Source organism: Helianthus annuus, chromosome 12 (genome assembly GCF_002127325.2).
Source record: "Helianthus annuus cultivar XRQ/B chromosome 12, HanXRQr2.0-SUNRISE, whole genome shotgun sequence".
Lineage (NCBI taxonomy): Eukaryota > Viridiplantae > Streptophyta > Magnoliopsida > Asterales > Asteraceae > Helianthus > Helianthus annuus.
This window is the reverse complement of record NC_035444.2, coordinates 157927416-157946690: the sequence shown is the minus strand read 5'-3', so window position 1 is coordinate 157946690 and position 19275 is coordinate 157927416. Positions and strand designations below refer to the sequence as shown.

General features: G+C 37.1%; 2 protein-coding genes and 1 long non-coding RNA gene across 3 annotated transcripts; all 3 read right to left on the bottom strand.

Moving 5' to 3' along the window:
- Positions 1–758: 758 nt before the first annotated feature.
- LOC110896070 (ATP-citrate synthase alpha chain protein 1) lies at positions 759–7898 on the bottom strand. Its single transcript, XM_022143500.2, has 13 exons — positions 7808–7898; positions 7523–7646; positions 6370–6546; positions 5538–5699; positions 4749–4829; positions 4312–4363; positions 4098–4212; positions 3645–3726; positions 3474–3569; positions 2500–2601; positions 2275–2391; positions 1475–1591; positions 759–1102 (listed from the first exon to the last, which is right to left on the bottom strand). Exons 2-13 carry the CDS (start codon positions 7619–7621, stop codon positions 1031–1033), a joined length of 1272 nt encoding a protein of 423 aa, XP_021999192.1. The 5' UTR covers positions 7622–7646; positions 7808–7898; the 3' UTR covers positions 759–1030.
- A 1766-nt stretch (positions 7899–9664) lies between these two features.
- On the bottom strand, positions 9665–16027 carry LOC110897178. The gene is made up of 3 exons (XM_035981411.1): positions 14872–16027; positions 10407–10460; positions 9665–9951 (listed from the first exon to the last, which is right to left on the bottom strand). Exons 1-3 carry the CDS (start codon positions 16025–16027, stop codon positions 9935–9937), a joined length of 1227 nt encoding a protein of 408 aa, XP_035837304.1. The 3' UTR covers positions 9665–9934.
- Positions 16028–16802: 775 nt separating this feature from the next.
- LOC110897160 lies at positions 16803–18220 on the bottom strand. Its single transcript, XR_002568496.2, has 3 exons — positions 18064–18220; positions 17545–17598; positions 16803–17089 (listed from the first exon to the last, which is right to left on the bottom strand). It is a non-coding gene; the product is annotated as an uncharacterized LOC110897160 (long non-coding RNA).
- Between the last annotated feature and the right edge of the window lie 1055 nt (positions 18221–19275).

The window sequence follows — 19275 nt, the reverse complement described above, 5'->3', positions numbered from 1 at the left end:
AAAAACCCGAATTGAAGCGCCGTTTTCATCGTTTGGAGCACCGTTTCGAGGCAAGTTTTACATCAATGGACTCGTATCGTCGTTCTAATCAAAAGCCCTAAAAATCTGTTTGTAATTTGGAAAAAAGCTTAACTCTGTTAAGTTTTTTTAACGGGGGACCATTGTAGGAAAAATAGGTGAAAGGTGGGACTAGTGGGGGGAATATTCTGAGGTGGGATTATTAATGGCCAATAAGGTCTAGGTGAGATTATTATAGGCCAATTTCCCTTATTATTATTATTATTATTATTATTATTATTATTATTATTATTATAAAAGAATATATTATTTGAAATTTATGGGTAAGAAGTTTGAAAATTTTGGGTAATTGTATTTCAAGGTAGCATTGCTTTATAAATTTCCTTTCACACCATTGACTTTATGTAAGATACATTACCCATGCTTAGTCACTTATATAAAGAGCAATAAACACTTGCACATAATTGAATAGTGTAAACAACTCACAAAAGAATTTTGCAAATTAATAGTGAGGAAATGAGGTATGGTCGTTAACCTTGTGCCCATATAACACATATGCATGGGGCCATAGGCCACACGCCTGGACCACTGAGGTTCGGGTATATATACTAAAGTCCTATTGAATCATTGATGGCTTAGAGGCACGCATGTCTCGCCGTTTGTATTAATATTATACTCGTCCTTAAAGGGTGGGCCAGATAACTACTAGTATTTTCTATTTTCTACAAAATTGAGCATGGTTTACGAGGGTAACAAGCTTTTAAATTGTTTATTAATAATAGGCTTATGGATTTATAACAGTTCTAACAAAACCATAATTTTCAACAACTTACGAGTCTTCTACACATATACCCGTGCCCGTGTCTTTAAAATCAACTGACCCGCAATTTGTCCCTTTGCTTAAGTTTTCTACAAATTTTCAAAAGAACAACACATTGCCACAAAAACAAACATGACACAACACTTCCATTTAAATGCAACAAACCAGAGAAACACAAAAGCCCGGTAACGTTTAGGCAGCAGCGGTGATGTATTCAATCGCCTGTTTGCATATTCCGGTCATTGTTGCTTCGGGTCCGTACACCTACATAATGAATGATTCATAAGCAAATATCCAATTTGAGCCTAGAGTCCCTATAAAGTTTCATAGTGATCAAGCTTATTAGACAAATTGTTACACAAACGGACTTTCAAGTTTCAATCATGTTTTTGGTTGTCATGACATTGCACGGGGTGTTTGGGATTACTTATTAAAACAGCTTATTTACTCCCAAAGAAGCAGTTTGAACCGAAATCCGAAACACCCTCGCTCACAAACAGTTTTAATAATCTAACTAAGTTATTTCCTCTTCACTTTTTGCCTTTTTGAAGGTACATTTGACTCCATAAAGACAGGATTACCCTTGTTTCTAAGATGTTAGTGTTGAGAAATTAAATGATGAAAAAAAAAATTCACCTCAATTGGGATGCCAATTTCCTCTCCTAGTGCCCGCATCTTCGCTAGTCCTTTTTGGTAATTTGGACCTCCTCTTCTTACGTAGATGTGCATGTTAGCAGCTTTCAACTTAGCCTCCTATAACAAATGTCCAAATCATTTTTCATTATTTGAAAACAAAAAAAAAAACTTTTGAGATGGAATTAGTTATGGGTGTTTATACCGTTGAAACCCGACCGAACCGCCCAAACCGAAGCAAGTCCGCAAGTTTAGCCAACTTAAAGTATACGTTTCACTTTTGACTGACCGGGTTACAGTTTTGAACTAAGAGCCGGAGGTTTAACATTTATTATCCAATACTTATTATTTTAGAAATTTACAATTATATATAGTAAAAGGTTTAAATATAAAAGGTTCTTAATGTGCGACGGTACGCGGCCACCAATATAACGTGCGTAATTAGGGTTTAACCCAACCCATGCGTAATTATGCAAATAACGTGCGTAATATGTATTATAACGTGCGTAATTATGTATTATAACATGCGTAATTATGCAAATAACGTACATAATTATGCAAAGTTAATTACTATTGTGCCACCGCATTCAATTGAAGGTCTGGATTAGATAAGATGTGCAAAAAAAAAAAAAAACCATCAAACCAAAAAACTAGTCGGTCCAGCCCACCCAACCAACCCAGTTGGTTCGGTTTATCATCTTCCAAAACCTTGGTTAGCAGTTCGGACCAGAATATTTGTCGAAAACAGCTAAACCGAGCAATGGACACCCCTAAATTTAAATGCAAATGAGTAAAGAATGAACCTTCTCTTTCATGGCACGAATGATGCCATTGAATGTGGCTGCAACATCGGTGAAGTTTGCAATTCCACCTCCTACTACAAGAGCTCGCTTTTGACCATCTGGATCAGCAGTTGCACACTGTACAAAATATTTTGATCAAACCCTCGTGTTCAATTTTATGAATATTGATGATTCTACCCTTGTTTCTAACATAATTGCACCATTAAAAGAGAGCAAATAGCTTACGTCAATGACAACTCGAGCATACTGCAAAACCTCTTCTTCGTTTGGTGCCCCGCTGTATTCGGCATAGTTTCCGAGCTCGGATGCGTAACCAAGATCTCCAACCTGGTTTGCACAATGATTTCATATGTAAGAGATAGAAATGGAAAACTAATCATTCATCAGAGTGAATATTAGGGGTGTGAATTGCTCACACGACCTGAAAAATACGACGCGAACCTAATACAAAATTTGCTGGTTTGGGTTTAGTCTAAACGGGTTCAAGTCAGTTTCAGGTTGAACCTGCGAACCCGTTTAGCTAAACGGGTCGGGTTGGCAGGTAGACCTTCTTAATCCATTTGTATTATATTATATATTTTTACAATATGTTTTATGTCATAAATTAAATCGGGTGTGTATTTTGTGCCTTAATTATAACTTAAAAAGAGAATATGACATAAGATTTGGTAATTTAAATGTAACTGCATTATATATTTGAGTTTTTTTGTAATAAATTTTAACTTTAATATATTAATTTGTGAAAAAAAAATCGGGTTGAACGGGTCGTGTTCAGGTCAACCCACGAATATTCGGGTCGTGTTCATGTTCATATGTATGACACGATTTTCGGGTTCGGATCGGGTTGAAACTGTCAACCCGCGAACACGACACATTTAGCCCCCCTAGTGAATATACTTTGGTCGCCTTCTGAAGACTTGTTGAAATTTGTATACAAAAAAAAACAGTGTCAGGTATGCTACACATTTCAGTTATAATCTATTTTGCTGTACAAAAATACATTTTCGGCAACTTTTAACCCCTTCGATGTGTTTCCTTTTTAGCCAATTTTTTTTTTTTCAATTTTACTCCTTAACTCGTTCAAGATAAAAGGCAACCCAAATCAACCTGTTTACAAGTAAAGGGGTCGAAACTAGCAGCTGTAATAAGAGGGTTTCGGTACGGATTGCATAAGAAAAATAAAAAGGAGTGAAACATACTGTATCAGCATATATGACACTAGCACCTCCACCAGCAACCATGGTCCAAATTCGTCCCTTTGGATTAAGAACCGTAAACTTCAAAGATGCACTAGTCTGCAACATTTCAACGTAAATAAAATTAATTATGTAAATGTATTATAATATTAAAAAATTGCTAGTAATGTGTACCTTTTCATCTAGTCCATGAATAAAGCTTTCGGTAGCACTCATAACTCTTCCGAAAGGCAATGGGAACTCAAGGTTGCCCCACCTGAAAAATTGAAAGAAATGTAAGATAACACTTGAAGGCTTTTATGTCACATTTTATAATATTTTATTTTCTATAAAAAGCTGCATGAAATCGAACACTGTTTCTCAATTTTAGACGCCAAATATACACAGGATATAATTCAAATAAAAGTTAAGATTCCACATCAAACAGTTTTGCAAAACGAGCAAAAGAACAACCTACATGTTGAGCAAGTCATTCGTTGATGCGATCAATAGTAAATTCGGTAATAAAATGCAGGTTAGTTTCTATTTTGCACCTAATTTAAAGTTAGTGCTAGAAAAAAAAAAGTAAACGTTGTTTCTATTTTCTACAGTCCATAAAAAACGATGATAAATTGATAATAATCATACTTTTTAAAGTTCTTGAAGGCAGCAGTGTCATCAAGTTCTCCTCTCATGTCAAGAGGATAAGGCTTTCCATCAACTAGAGTAAAAGGATTCATTTCTAAGAAAGTGAAGTCAAGATCTGAAACACACAAAATGAAAAGATCAAATAAATTTTACCAACAATTATGAGATGTGCTAAGTAATAAGAGTAGAGATTTCTGAATTACTGTTAATTTACCTATGAATAAAGAATATATAGCTTTGATGAACTCCTCGATTACAGGTTTAATCTACATCATTGAAGAAATAAGTATCACATCACATATCCAATATACACAAACAATTATCAATGCAATTGTTCTTTAGCTTATTATATCAGAACATGATGTTGCGTAACAGGTTATTTTATATGGGTCAAGTCAACCGTAAACGCTTTTTACCCTCGTTTATATAATTCTCCGAAAACAATTAGTGTTTCCTATATTAAAACAGTAAAAATCTAAGATTTTGAATAAGATGGTTTAAGAAGTTTATTGCAACAAAAAAAGTTTCATCTTTAGCTGTTTTTTACCCGTTTGACCCATTATAGTTAACCTGAATTGACCCATTCATAAGTAACAGGTTAAACTGTTTGATGTTTCCCTCTAGTTACAAATGATTAGACTTAACGGTTACCTCCAATGGAAGTGTAGCAACAAGTGGAGCGCATATCTCTTGATTCAACGACACCCCAGTTGGCAAAAAGATGGTCTTGACCTGCAAATTTGGGGAAGATGCATAATTATATAAAAATATAAAGTAAAAATTGGTATATAGTATAAAATTATGAGCACAAAACATTGGGTTGACCTGCAAACACTTTTATGTCCACCTTTTAAATCTTTTATAAATTGCTGATGTGTTTATTATAAGAGTAAAACGCCATTTTCTGTCTTTTTGCTAACTTAAAGGGCAATTTGGTCTTTTTCACTTATAACCAAATACCCCTGAAAAGGACCGAATCGCCCTTAAAGTTGACAAAAAGACGGAAATACCCCTGACTTAACTTAATGGAGAAAAATTGATGGAGTTAAGGAGCCAGATTGAAATGGCAAGATTTCAAACCTTTTGGATACAGATGAGGAAAAACAAACCTTTGGACGAAAGTCACAAAACTAGCCAAATCTCAAGGATGAAAATGGCATTTTACTCTTGTTATAATTACAAAAACAATGGTATTTCAGTAGTAAATTAGATCTTTGAATAGTACAATATTATAGGTTGTATACATTTAATAATAGAATACGGGTCGAATTTCAACCCATTTCACTCGTTCAAAGTTCAAACCATCTGATCAGTTCCTCTTTAGCTACTTTTATGAACCGTTAGGGATAAAACACAACCAAATCCACTCACTCATAAATAGATGGATTTAAAAAATAAGAAAAGTTTTTTCGCAAAAATAAAATAAGAAAACTTGTGTACCTTTTCCCAATTCTCTTCAATGTCAATACCTCCACATTCTGAAAAGCTAATGCTACATCCTAATCGCTCGGAAACAATGTTGATATAAAACTCTTCATTGTGTGGAACAAATGGTTCAACAATGAATGTGGTTATGGGTCCTTTGCATCCTCCCATCTCAACCTATTAAGTCAATACAACTTTTTAACAAAGCATATAAAATAAAACTCCAAGATGTATAAGATGTAAAATTGCAACTCAACACTAGAGATAGCAAGATGGGCACAGTGAATACAATGTCAAAACGGATTCAAGTTGAAAAGGTTCATTTTCTAAGAATGGGCTGTGTTTTGATTGACTGTAAATAGTAATATACTTTGTTGTTCATTTTCTATTTTTTTACAGAGCTTATGAGTTAAATATGATTACAAAAACAATAATAGTTAAAGTCTTTAAAACAAAAAGATTTAAGAGGTTGTAAGATTTAAAAAGAGACTTAATGTGACTCGTAAAATATTTTGGCACATTCCCTTTTAGCTATTTTTTTATTCGACTAATTTGAGATAGAATACAACCCAAATCGACACATAGAATAAAGTAAGACCACACGTGTAAACAATATTGTTGGAATTTTCCCACTAGCATTACACTTGCATATTAAAACATGTAGGTTGTGAATTTGGTTGAGAAACAAATCAAAATTGACTATAAAACATAAACCTGGTACTTTTAGATTTAGAAACGATATCTATGCATATATGTGTCGGTACTCGGTACACACACATAAGAAAGTAGTTGATTTAACTAGGTCTAAACTTGTACTCTTTATATATAGTAATGATTAAACATTTACCTCTTTACCAAGACGTGCCTTCACAAACTCAGAAACTTGGGCCAAATCAAGATTTAGAGCAACGAGCCCACTTTTTCCACGTTTACCAAACAGCATATCAGGTTTCACAACCAATTTTGCTGAAGAAAGCCAAGGTTCCACTTTTACTAGCTCATTCAAGTCTGTAGATTCAGTAATCTGGCGTAACAAAAAGAGATGTGTTAATCAATAATCTCACCTCGAAACCATGTTTGAGCCATGCTAACATATAGACAATTCATAATCAACAATCATCAAGAGTTCGAAACTAAGATACTACAAACATTATTGCTACAAGAATCTACGCTTGACCATTGGAAAGTAATACCATCTTACCTATGAATCAACAAGCATCACTTATTATTTCTTCTTTCCAGTAATTATAAAGTTATTATATAAACATTAATATATTAGTGTGTTTCTAAAAGTATATATGGAACAAAATGGTTCCTCCATTCAGTTCTATTTCTTAGATCTACAAAAACTTTACCTAAAGTCTAAACAATAGCTGGCCAAAACTACTGTCATCAAAAAACCATGTTATATAGCCTACTTACAGAAAACAAAATCATACTCTCAGCTCTAACAACATCAGGGCTTTTGGATGTGCCTTTTCAAGGTGCTTATTGTGCTTTAAAAATATACAATCAGTTACTTAATTAAAGGTAATAGGCTAAACAATCAGAAAATCAGAATCAGAATCATATTAACTTTTGCCACACTTTTTATCATTTTATACACACATCTAGAACACCCCCCTAAAAGCTGTTTAAGCTTTTCGACGTTACACATGTCACGTAAATCTAGAGTAAGAGAGGTTTAGATTTGTGTTTAAAACTGATTCCAACATTATGTCACTTAAAAGAATCACTATCAGAATAAGATAATCACCAATTAAAATTAATATCTAAACTCCAACTCTACATCGATCTCAAACGACATCCAAACACCCCTAAAACTACAGATCAGATCAAACAAACACTTCCACAATCAGTACACATGATCCAATACTAATCTGTCACCAATTAAGTTCGAGATCCAGCTAATACACTACAGATTCAATTACATCTTCCCCTACAAACAATTAGCACACGAAACAAACCCTAACAATCCAATATAAAACCGGATCGTATACCTGTGCTGATTTAATAGCCAAATCAGAACCAGAAATCCGTTTGAAATGCTCCTTCACCAGCCTCTTTGAATCATACTCTCTGATCTTCTTGCGTGCCATTATTGTTACGTTAAAAACCCTAGTTCTTCACGGATAAAACAACAAAATTAGTATAGATCTTAACTTAAATTAAGTGTAGGAATCAAGTACTGGATCAGATCACGAGCTTGATTCACATTTGAAATGAGTTTAACAAAGGATTGAATTGAAATGTTGACGTAAATCTGTGAGAAAATGAGAACTTACAGTTGTGAGTTGGGAGTTTGGTTGAAGGCTGTTGGAGATCAGATGCAGAGCGGATATTCAATGAGAATGCTTGTGGATTTATAGTTGAAAAATATTATTTATTTGTTTATTTATTTATTATTATTATTATTATTATTTATTTATTTATTTATTATGTGTGATCTTGTTTTTTTAATTGGCGGTTTCGATACTAGCCAGTTTCGGTATTTTTGCACTGCGAGTATCGAATCGGTACTGTATAGTCACAAACGGTACGGTGTGCGGTTTATATTTTCTCTCATTATCAGTATCAGTATTTTTTGGTATGGATCTCATCTCCATTGCGTTCATAGTTAAAATTTGATTGTGATTAGTAAAATAATGTTATATATCTACACATGTTTAACCCAAATTATAAATCAAAATAATGTTATTTATTTTGTATGAATATTTGATATCTAGAAAAGTCATTTCTTTTTGTATCACAATGGAATAAGATTGTTGAACAAGAGGATTCGAATCAAGTCAATACAAATACACAATATAAACTTGAGCCGATGATAATACAAGCTAGTCTAGCTCGCAATATTTGGTATGAGCTGGAAACTTAGCTTCACGATTCGACTCAGATTGTAATATAGTTAGTTGACTCTCTTTTAAAAAATTTAATGATATTATATGTTTTTCGGTACGAGACCTAAAATAACAAGTTAACAACAGTCAGTCTTAGATGCTTAAGCAAACTACTAGCATACCAAGAAGAAGATTGGGACCTTAATTACAAATTTTAGTTTATACAAGTTAGCAAACAAACTACTTTATATTGTATTATTTGGGCGAACTAAGCAAATTACACTTGGCTCTACCTTACCTCAAATATTTACACAGATCAACTGGTTTTAGCTAAATTTAGTTATAAGGTAGGATACAGATAAAATTACAAGTGACATATGAGTGAATTGCGAAATAAAAGCTAATTGTCTAGCTAAAATGTATGTGATATTTTCAACTGAATTTCGTTTTCTTATCTTACTAACATATCATTTTCGTGTGACATAATAATGTAAGATTCTCTCGTCGTAGATGACAAAAGTAAAGTAAAATATAATTATAGTTAAAAATCACCCTTCCAATCCAATAAATAAACTACTCAAAACAAATGTACAAAACATGACTTGCAAAAAATGGATTTTTTTTTTTGTGTCTCGTTTTCTCCGCCCGTATGGTTTTCATCTATATATGTTGGTACAAAAAATAGAATATTGTAGATTGCCAAAGAAGTTGGACAACCATCTTAATCAATACATTTACTCCTAATTTCCACAAAGGGGATCTCTTTTTGTCAATAAAATTAAATAATGTGATGACAATTATTAAATAATTATATTTAAGTTTTTGTTGCAAGTTATGAAGCTTTGTATCGGCTCAAGTTTGGAAGTTAAGCGATCTTGATTAGTTTTCAAATATCTTTATTGTTATTATTATTTTATTGTGGGAATTCAGCCTTAAATTGCAAGTTATACCATCAATGTCATTTTTTTGGTCCCCTTGAGTGTCCCTTTCGCTTGTTGGCACCTTTTCCAATTATATGGCTACAGTATTTAATATTTACCGTGAATACTATTTGTACTTTTTTATTTAAGGTACTTCAATTTTTTTTTTTCTTTTTTCGTTGATAAACAATAAATTTTTCATTGATGCCCTTTTTAAAGAAAACAAATTTACCAAAAATAAAACAATCCCTCAGACTAATACTCAAATGAAAAAAAAAATATAATAAATAAATCATATAGTTTATATAGTTTATTGTAAGGACCGCTTTTCAAAAAGAATAGATTAACTACATAAACAAGACTTTTCGGAGAATTAAAATACCACTTTGACGCTTAAAGAAATTTTTACAAAAATTGGGCATGACCCGTTTGTAAAACGGACATACTCCCTGTTTTGACATAACATACAACGTTTACCTACGACCCAATTTACATAAAATCCATTCCAACAAAAGTAACGAGTTTTTAAATCTAAAACATTTCAACAAAGTCTAACAAAGTGGCAAAACATGGACCCAAAAGTATGCATATGAGTTGCGGAAGCGCTTGGTATTATAAGGCTTGAACATGTGCTCGTCCCATAACTCCAAATCGCCTATAGAGGTGCTTTACCTACATTAACATTCACAAATTTAATAAGTTAGTTATCTCATAGAAAATCATAACCTTTCGATTTAGCTTTAACCACATAAAACATTCTTACTCTTAAGCATACAACAACTCAATAGTTGGGTTAAGCATAAGCACTCTCGTAGAGAGTTTGACATACGCATTCGACCCGTGTAATTGGGTTTAGCATAAACACTCTCGTAGAGAGCTAAGCATACGCATTCGACCCATGAAATTGGGTTTAGCATAAACACTCTCGTAGAGAGCTAAGCATACACATTCGACCCATGAAATTGGGTTAGCATAACTCAACACTACTTTCATTAACATACCCAAATCCACAAGGGATTTGTCGCTTGCTTACTACTTCGTCGATCTCGTTATATAAGAATAGCTTTTACAACAAAATTTCATATAAATAGGAAATATAATAAAGACTCGTATGACACGAAGCATACCTCGATCTTGTGCACCTTCCGCTTGCTTAGTGCTCGTACCTTCTTCTTTCACGCCTACATTAGAACATTCGTTCACTTTATTTAGTTTGTGGCATCATTATACTATTTCCACATAAATTCTTCTTTTAGGCATTTCATCGAACACTTGGTAAGCATCATACATAAGGCACAAGGTACAAGTTTACTAAGCATGTCCCTACTAGCTCATCACAACACAAGAATCATCTTCCTCTAAATTCATATAATTTCCATTCTAAAATCAGTTTATCTAGCATTCGAGCATCACAACAATTTCACATATCAATTAACTCATGATCCTAATTCTCATGAATTTCCTATTAGTAACATAATCTTTACAAAGTGGGTTTTTCACTATACTTTTTCTAGAACATAATTTCAAGCATGATTCCTGTTCTACAAAGCAATCTTAACTCAGATTTGATACAATTGATATAAAGAATCGAGATTGGGTTTTACCCCTTATTCAACAATTCACAAATTTCAGGAAATTAAACTTACCACTCAAGAGATTAGGGTTAGCTAATCACAATTTAGGGATCATGCACTGAATTAACTTATGATCTTGAGTTGGATTGCTTGATTTCTTGAGCTAGGGTTTCCCCCTCCCTCCTGCTTGTTCGATCGCTCCCAGACACACCAACTGTGTGTTTGGGATGTTTATTGTTTTTATTTATTTAGTTAAATGAAATTTTACATTTTCACCCCCTTCACTTATTTGCTAGTTACAAGTCTAACCTTTAACCACATTTAGCTATGATCTCACCATAATTCCTTAACTACATTAAGTTTAATATTATTTTCCTTTTATACTTATCATTTATCGTTTTTGGGGCGTTACATTTATGCAATACCATAGTTAATGTGGGGATGGTTCAAGATCGAGCCAAGATAAACTCAAGCTCAAAAACATACAAGTTAGATCGGTTTGGCTAGAATACTCAACGTCTCAACGAAGACCGGCCCGGAGAGAGGGGGACAGGGTGGGCGACGACTCAAGGCCTAAACCCTGCGGGGGCCCGAAATTTTTGTTTTTTATGAGTTTTACGCTCTAAAATTTATAATATACACACAATGAATCGAAAAAGAAAACATACTAAAGCGCTTGGTTTGGTGGTTTGCAAAACATTAAGGGTCTGTTTGGTATGGGGTAATGGAATAGACGAAGGAATGGAATGGACGAGGTAATGGAATGGACGAGGGAATGCAATGGATCATTACCATTCTATGTCTTGTTTGGTTACCATGTGTGAATGGAATGAATTATTATTGTGTGTTGTTCGATAGGCTATGGGTCTTTCAATATAGTTTAACCCCTCGTCCAACTCAATGTCATCGAGAGGTACTAGTGCTGTGTCATCCGCAAGACATTTCCTCAATTGCGACACGTGGAAGGTATTGTGAATCCCTTCTAGAGCAGGCGGTAATTCTAGTCGATACGCAACCCTTCCAACCCGAGCTAAGATTTTAAACGGCCCGATGTAACGAGGACCTAACTTTCCCCGTTTGCGAAAACGGATTATACCCTTCCATGGGGACACCTTTAGCAAGACAAAATCTCCAACTTGGAACTCGATAGGACGCCTTCTCTTGTCTGCATAAGCTTTTTGCCGATCTTGAGCTGCTTTCAACCTTGTTCTAACCATTTCGATCTTTTCATTCGTAACTGCTATTAAATCACTTGGTGCAAGCTCCCTTTGTCCTACTTCACCCCAACATACGGGAGTCCTACATTTTCTCCCGTATAATAGTTCGTAAGGTGCCATTTGAATACCACTATGGTAACTGTTATTATAAGAAAATTCGACCAATGGCAATTGGTCGTCCCAACTTCCTCCAAAATCTAAGGCACACGCCCTCAACATGTCAACGAGCGTTTGTATGGTTCTTTCTGACTGGCCGTCAGTTTGAGGGTGGTAAGCGGTACTTATGTGCAACTTCGTACCCACACTCTCGTGAAACTTCCGCCAGTAACGAGAAGTAAACCTAGTGTCCCGATCCGAGACAATCGACACGGGCACTCCATGACGGGATATGATTTCGTTCATATAAATTTCTGCCATTTTCTCGGAAGAGTAAGCTTCTTTGATGGGTAAAAAGTGAGCGCTTTTTGTAAGCCGGTCTACGATTACCCATATTGTATCATGCCCTTTCTTTGTTTTAGGAAGTTTGGTTATCAAATCCATCGTTAATTCCTCCCACTTCCATACTGGTATCTCCAAAGGTTGTAATTTTCCATACGGCTTTTGATGTTCTACTTTCACCTGGGAGCATGTTAAGCATTTCGAGACGTATTTAGCTATGTCACGTTTCATACCCGGCCACCAATAATTGAGTTTCAAGTCCCGATACATCTTTGTAGCCCCAGGATGGACTGAATATCGAGACTTATGTGCTTCGTCAAGCAAGGCAGCTTTGACTTCACAGAATCGCGGAATCCAAATTCGGCCGAACCGCGTCTTAAGCCCGGTCGAATTTTCTTCTAGTTTATCAATCACACCTTTTAGTCGTTCCCTCTTCAGGTCTTCCGCTCCGAGCGACTTTATCTGGGATTCGCGTATTGCCTCGAGTAATCGTGGCGTAACTATCATCTTCATGGATTTCACTCTTATGGGTAGTGAATACTCTTTACGGCTTAATGCATCGGCTACTACATTTGCCTTCCCCGGATGGTAGAGGATATCACAATCATAATCTTTGATCAGTTCCAACCACCTCCGCTGCCTCATGTTTAGGTCTCTCTGTTCAAAGAAATATTTAAGGCTTTTGTGGTCCGAGTAAATGGTGCATTTTGCCCCATATAAATAATGCCTCCAAATCTTTAATGCAAACACTACCGCCGCTAATTCCAAGTCGTGTGTGGGGTAGTTCACCTCATGAGGCTTCAATTGTCGCGAAGCATAAGCGATAACTCTCCCTCTTTGCATTAGGACACAACCCAATCCCTGGTGTGAAGCGTCTGAATAGACCACCAGGTCTTCGGTTCCATCTGGTAACGTTAGTATTGGGGGACTTGATAGTTTTTCTTTCAACATTCGAAAAGCCTCCTCCTGTTCTTTCTCCCATACAAACTTCTCTTTCTTTCGGGTCAGTTTTGTTAAGGGTAAGGCTATCTTGGAAAAATCTTGTATGAACCTTCGGTAGTATCCAGCAAGACCCAGAAAACTTCTTATCTCTGTTGGATTTTTCGGAGGAACCCACTTCATTACAGCATCGATCTTTGAAGGATCAACCATAACACCCTCCACATTTATCACGTGCCCCAGAAACTGTACCTCCCTAAGCCAAAAGGCACACTTTGAAAATTTTGCGTAGAGCTTCTCCTTACGGAGAGTTTCAAGTACTTCACGCAAATGTTCCGCATGTTCGTCTTTGCTTCGTGAATAAACCAAAATGTCATCTATGAATACAATTACCGATCTATCCAACATGGGTCGGCATACACGGTTCATAAGGTCCATAAATGCCGCCGGTGCATTAGTTAACCCGAAAGACATTACTAAAAATTCATAATGTCCGTAACGGGTTCTAAAAGCGGTCTTTGGAATGTCTTCTTCTCGTACTCTAACCTGATGGTACCCCGATCGCAGATCTATCTTGGAGAACCAACTCGCCCCTTGTAACTGATCGAAAAGGTCGTCAATTCTAGGTAAAGGGTAGTGGTTCTTTATGGTTAGCTTATTTAACTCCCTATAGTCGATGCACATGCGCATCGACCCGTCTTTCTTCTTAACAAATAAGACGGGCGCTCCCCAAGGAGACACACTCGGGCGTATAAAGCCTTTGTCTAAGAGGTCTTGTATTTGTGTCATTAATTCCCGCATTTCCGTGGGAGCTAATCTATAGGGAGCCTTCGCGACTGGTTTCGCATCCGGATTCAATTCGATTTTGAACTCCACTTCTCGCTCGGGAGGGAGTCCCGGCAATTCTTCCGGGAATACATCCGGAAATTCGTTCACAACTTCGACATTTTCAAGCTTTGGAAAGCTTTGTTGAGCATTTACTACGTAAGCTAAGTATGCTCTACTACCATTGAGCACGTACTTAGTGGCTTGGACGAGAGTACATAGCTTCGCTTCCATCTTCCTTTCGCCTTGTACATTTAATCGTTTTCCACTTGGGGTTTGAAGAAGTATAGATTTGGATTCACATTTTATCTCTGCATGGTTTTGAGACATCCAATCCATACCCACTATTACTTTAAATTCCCCCAAGATCATGGGAATAAGATCAATAGCAAACTCCTCATCCTCAATGGTCAATTTGCAATTTTTACATATTTCGTGCAACAAATAACTTTTACTATCTGCTATCTCTACTTCTAAGGGCAACGGCATTCGTTCAATCTTAAAGGATGGGTGTTGAACAATTTCACTAGAGATAAACGACATAGTAGCTCCGGTGTCAAACAAAACGTAAACCGGTATAGAATTTATTAGGAAAATACCTGAGACCACATTTGGTTGGGACTTGGCTTCTTCAGACGTGATCTGAAACATTCTCCCCTTTGCCCTAGAACCCTCTTGCCTCTTATCTTCTTTCTTTGATCCTTGTTGAAGCTTTGGACATTCTGACTTGATATGCCCTTTTTCGAAACAATTGAAACAGGTCTTCGGGTTATCCGGGCATTGATAGGACGAATGCCCCTCCTTACCGCATTTAAAGCACCCCTTCTTACCTAGCAAACACTCTCCGGTATGGAGCTTTCCACATGTCTTGCATGGTGTAATCCCACCTTTCGACTTACCCTTTCTTCCTTGATCCTGAAACTTCCCCTTCTTGGATGGACTAAAACTTGCACCTTTTTCACTCGGCCTCTTTTCACCTCGCTCCTCTTGCCTTTTAATTTCGATCTCTCTATCCCGCGCTAAATCAATGAGCTCTTCAAGAGTTTCACATTTTGAGGGAGTGATGAACTCTCTAACTTCTGCCTTTAACACACCATAAAAACGACTTATCTTCATTCTCTCGGTTGTTACCAATTCCCCACAGAACTTCATCTTATCCATAAAATTGTTTGCTATTTCATTTACTGATTCATTTTTCTGCCGGAGGCGTAAGAAATCCTCCTGAATCTTGTCGATAGCCGACTGAGGACAATGATATCTCATGAAGGGCCCCTTAAACTCCTGCCAAGTCATAACTTGCAGTCTGTCTTCGCCTACCTCCTTGCTGTGAGCATCCCACCAATCCTTCGCTTGATGGGTTAGTAAACCGGTAGCGAACATCACTTGATCCTCCTTATCACACCGGCTTCGTATAAAGACCGCCTCTATGTTCGAGATCCATCTTTGACATTCAATAGGATCTATTTTACCGTTATACGTCGTCGGATGACAAGCCATAAAATCCTTGTAAGTGCACCTTCGTTCCTTACCTCTACTCTTGGATCCTTCGATTAATTCCTTCAACTCTTCGAACCTACTCGTCATCATAGCATCCACAACCCCCAGAACTCGGCTTTCTACTTCTTGAGCTAACCGAGGTAGATTGGCTTGCATAACCCCTTCCGCTACTTCCGTGACTCTGTTTTCGAATGCTTCTTGTCTAACCGCATCATTGTTATCATCATTATCATCATTGATATTTCTTGCATCAGCCATCTACACAATATCATGCTTCTCATTTAATGCAAATTACAAACTTTCCGCATATCATTACTCATTAATCATCATTCACTTAGTTCATTTCATGTCATTTGCTTCACTTCTTTTGATTCTTATGAATCCATTCTCGTTGTAATCGCTAATTGTGATTACATACACTTGTTAAACCTTATATGGACATTATGTAGCCATAAAGTAGGCTTTCGGGCAAACCGGTAACACAAAGCATGAGAAACAAAACAAGTTCAGCGTTTTGGCACTACGTAAGCCGTCGGCGACGGCTATGTTCCCGTCGGCGACGGGCTCATATAAAGGCCGTCGGATAACTGTTCCCCGTCGGCAGTTAGTTTAGGCGTCGGGCAAGAGGTTGCCGTCGGCGACGGGGGTTAACCCGTCGGCGACGGGCTTCCGTTTTGCAAAAACGCTGCAGCTTCATTTTTTTGTGTTTTAACCCACTTCCAGGCCCGTACCAGCTGCCCGGGTTCCGGAATTACTTGTTTTGATGCCCATAATTGTTACTTCACATTTTTAACTTAACCTTACATCTTAAACTCATAACATATACTAGCATTTATCGAAATCATACATTATTACCTCATTGGCGATCCAGGAGCGAGCACACTTTCGAACGAGCCACTGGTTTGAGTTCAAGCATCGCGTTACAAGCTCGAATCCCTCAAACCATGGCTCTGATACCAACTTGTAAGGACCACTTTTCAAAAAGAATAGATTAACTACATAAACAAGACTTTTCGGAGAATTAAAATACCACTTTGACGCTTAAAGAAATTTTTACAAAAATTGGGCATGACCCGTTTGTAAAACGGACATACTCCCTGTTTTGACATAACATACAACGTTTACCTACGACCCAATTTACATAAAATCCATTCCAACAAAAGTAACGAGTTTTTAAATCTAAAACATTTCAACAAAGTCTAACAAAGTGGCAAAACATGGACCCAAAAGTATGCATATGAGTTGCGGAAGCGCTTGGTATTATAAGGCTTGAACATGTGCTCGTCCCATAACTCCAAATCGCCTATAGAGGTGCTTTACCTACATTAACATTCACAAATTTAATAAGTTAGTTATCTCATAGAAAATCATAACCTTTCGATTTAGCTTTAACCACATAAAACATTCTTACTCTTAAGCATACAACAACCCAATAGTTGGGTTAAGCATAAGCACTCTCGTAGAGAGTTTGACATACGCATTCGACCCGTGTAATTGGGTTTAGCATAAACACTCTCGTAGAGAGCTAAGCATACGCATTCGACCCATGAAATTGGGTTTAGCATAAACACTCTCGTAGAGAGCTAAGCATACACATTCGACCCATGAAATTGGGTTAGCATAACTCAACACTACTTTCATTAACATACCCAAATCCACAAGGGATTTGTCGCTTGCTTACTACTTCGTCGATCTCGTTATATAAGAATAGCTTTTACAACAAAATTTCATATAAATAGGAAATATAATAAAGACTCGTATGACACGAAGCATACCTCGATCTTGTGCACCTTCCGCTTGCTTAGTGCTCGTACCTTCTTCTTTCACGCCTACATTAGAACATTCGTTCACTTTATTTAGTTTGTGGCATCATTATACTATTTCCACATAAATTCTTCTTTTAGGCATTTCATCGAACACTTGGTAAGCATCATACATAAGGCACAAGGTACAAGTTTACTAAGCATGTCCCTACTAGCTCATCACAACACAAGAATCATCTTCCTCTAAATTCATATAATTTCCATTCTAAAATCAGTTTATCTAGCATTCGAGCATCACAACAATTTCACATATCAATTAACTCATGATCCTAATTCTCATGAATTTCCTATTAGTAACATAATCTTTACAAAGTGGGTTTTTCACTATACTTTTTCTAGAACATAATTTCAAGCATGATTCCTGTTCTACAAAGCAATCTTAACTCAGATTTGATACAATTGATATAAAGAATCGAGATTGGGTTTTACCCCTTATTCAACAATTCACAAATTTCAGGAAATTAAACTTACCACTCAAGAGATTAGGGTTAGCTAATCACAATTTAGGGATCATGCACTGAATTAACTTATGATCTTGAGTTGGATTGCTTGATTTCTTGAGCTAGGGTTTCCCCCTCCCTCCTGCTTGTTCGATCGCTCCCAGACACACCAACTGTGTGTTTGGGATGTTTATTGTTTTTATTTATTTAGTTAAATGAAATTTTACATTTTCACCCCCTTCACTTATTTGCTAGTTACAAGTCTAACCTTTAACCACATTTAGCTATGATCTCACCATAATTCCTTAACTACATTAAGTTTAATATTATTTTCCTTTTATACTTATCATTTATCGTTTTTGGGGCGTTACATTTATGCAATACCATAGTTAATGTGGGGATGGTTCAAGATCGAGCCAAGATAAACTCAAGCTCAAAAACATACAAGTTAGATCGGTTTGGCTAGAATACTCAACGTCTCAACGAAGACCGGCCCGGAGAGAGGGGGACAGGGTGGGCGACGACTCAAGGCCTAAACCCTGCGGGGGCCCGAAATTTTTGTTTTTTATGAGTTTTACGCTCTAAAATTTATAATATACACACAATGAATCGAAAAAGAAAACATACTAAAGCGCTTGGTTTGGTGGTTTGCAAAACATTAAGGGTCTGTTTGGTATGGGGTAATGGAATAGACGAAGGAATGGAATGGACGAGGTAATGGAATGGACGAGGGAATGCAATGGATCATTACCATTCTATGTCTTGTTTGGTTACCATGTGTGAATGGAATGAATTATTATTGTGTGTTGTTCGATAGGCAAGAAAACGGAGTAATAAAATCAGCGGTGAGTGGTGGTGGTGGCCACTGGTAGTGATTGCGGGTGGTTATAGGTGGCGGTGGTGGGTGTCGGTGGCGGCGATGGGTGGTGGTGGTGGCGGCGAGTGGCGGTGCGGCGGTGACGACGAGTGGTGGTTGCGGCAAGGTGGTCGTTGGTGGTGGGTGGCAGCAGAGGTGGCCGTTGGTGGCGGCGGCGGCGGCCGTTGGTGGTGGTGGTGGTGGTGGCGTCGACGATGGTGGTGGGCGGCGGCGGCAAGTGGCGTTGGCGGTTAGTCGCAGTTGTGGGTGATAACGGTGACGAGTGGGTGGTGGCGGTGGCGGGTGGCGGCGGTGGCTGTCGGGGTGAGGTGGTGGCGGGTGGCGGCGGGGCGTTGGTGGTGGGTGGTGATGGCTTGTGGCAAAGGT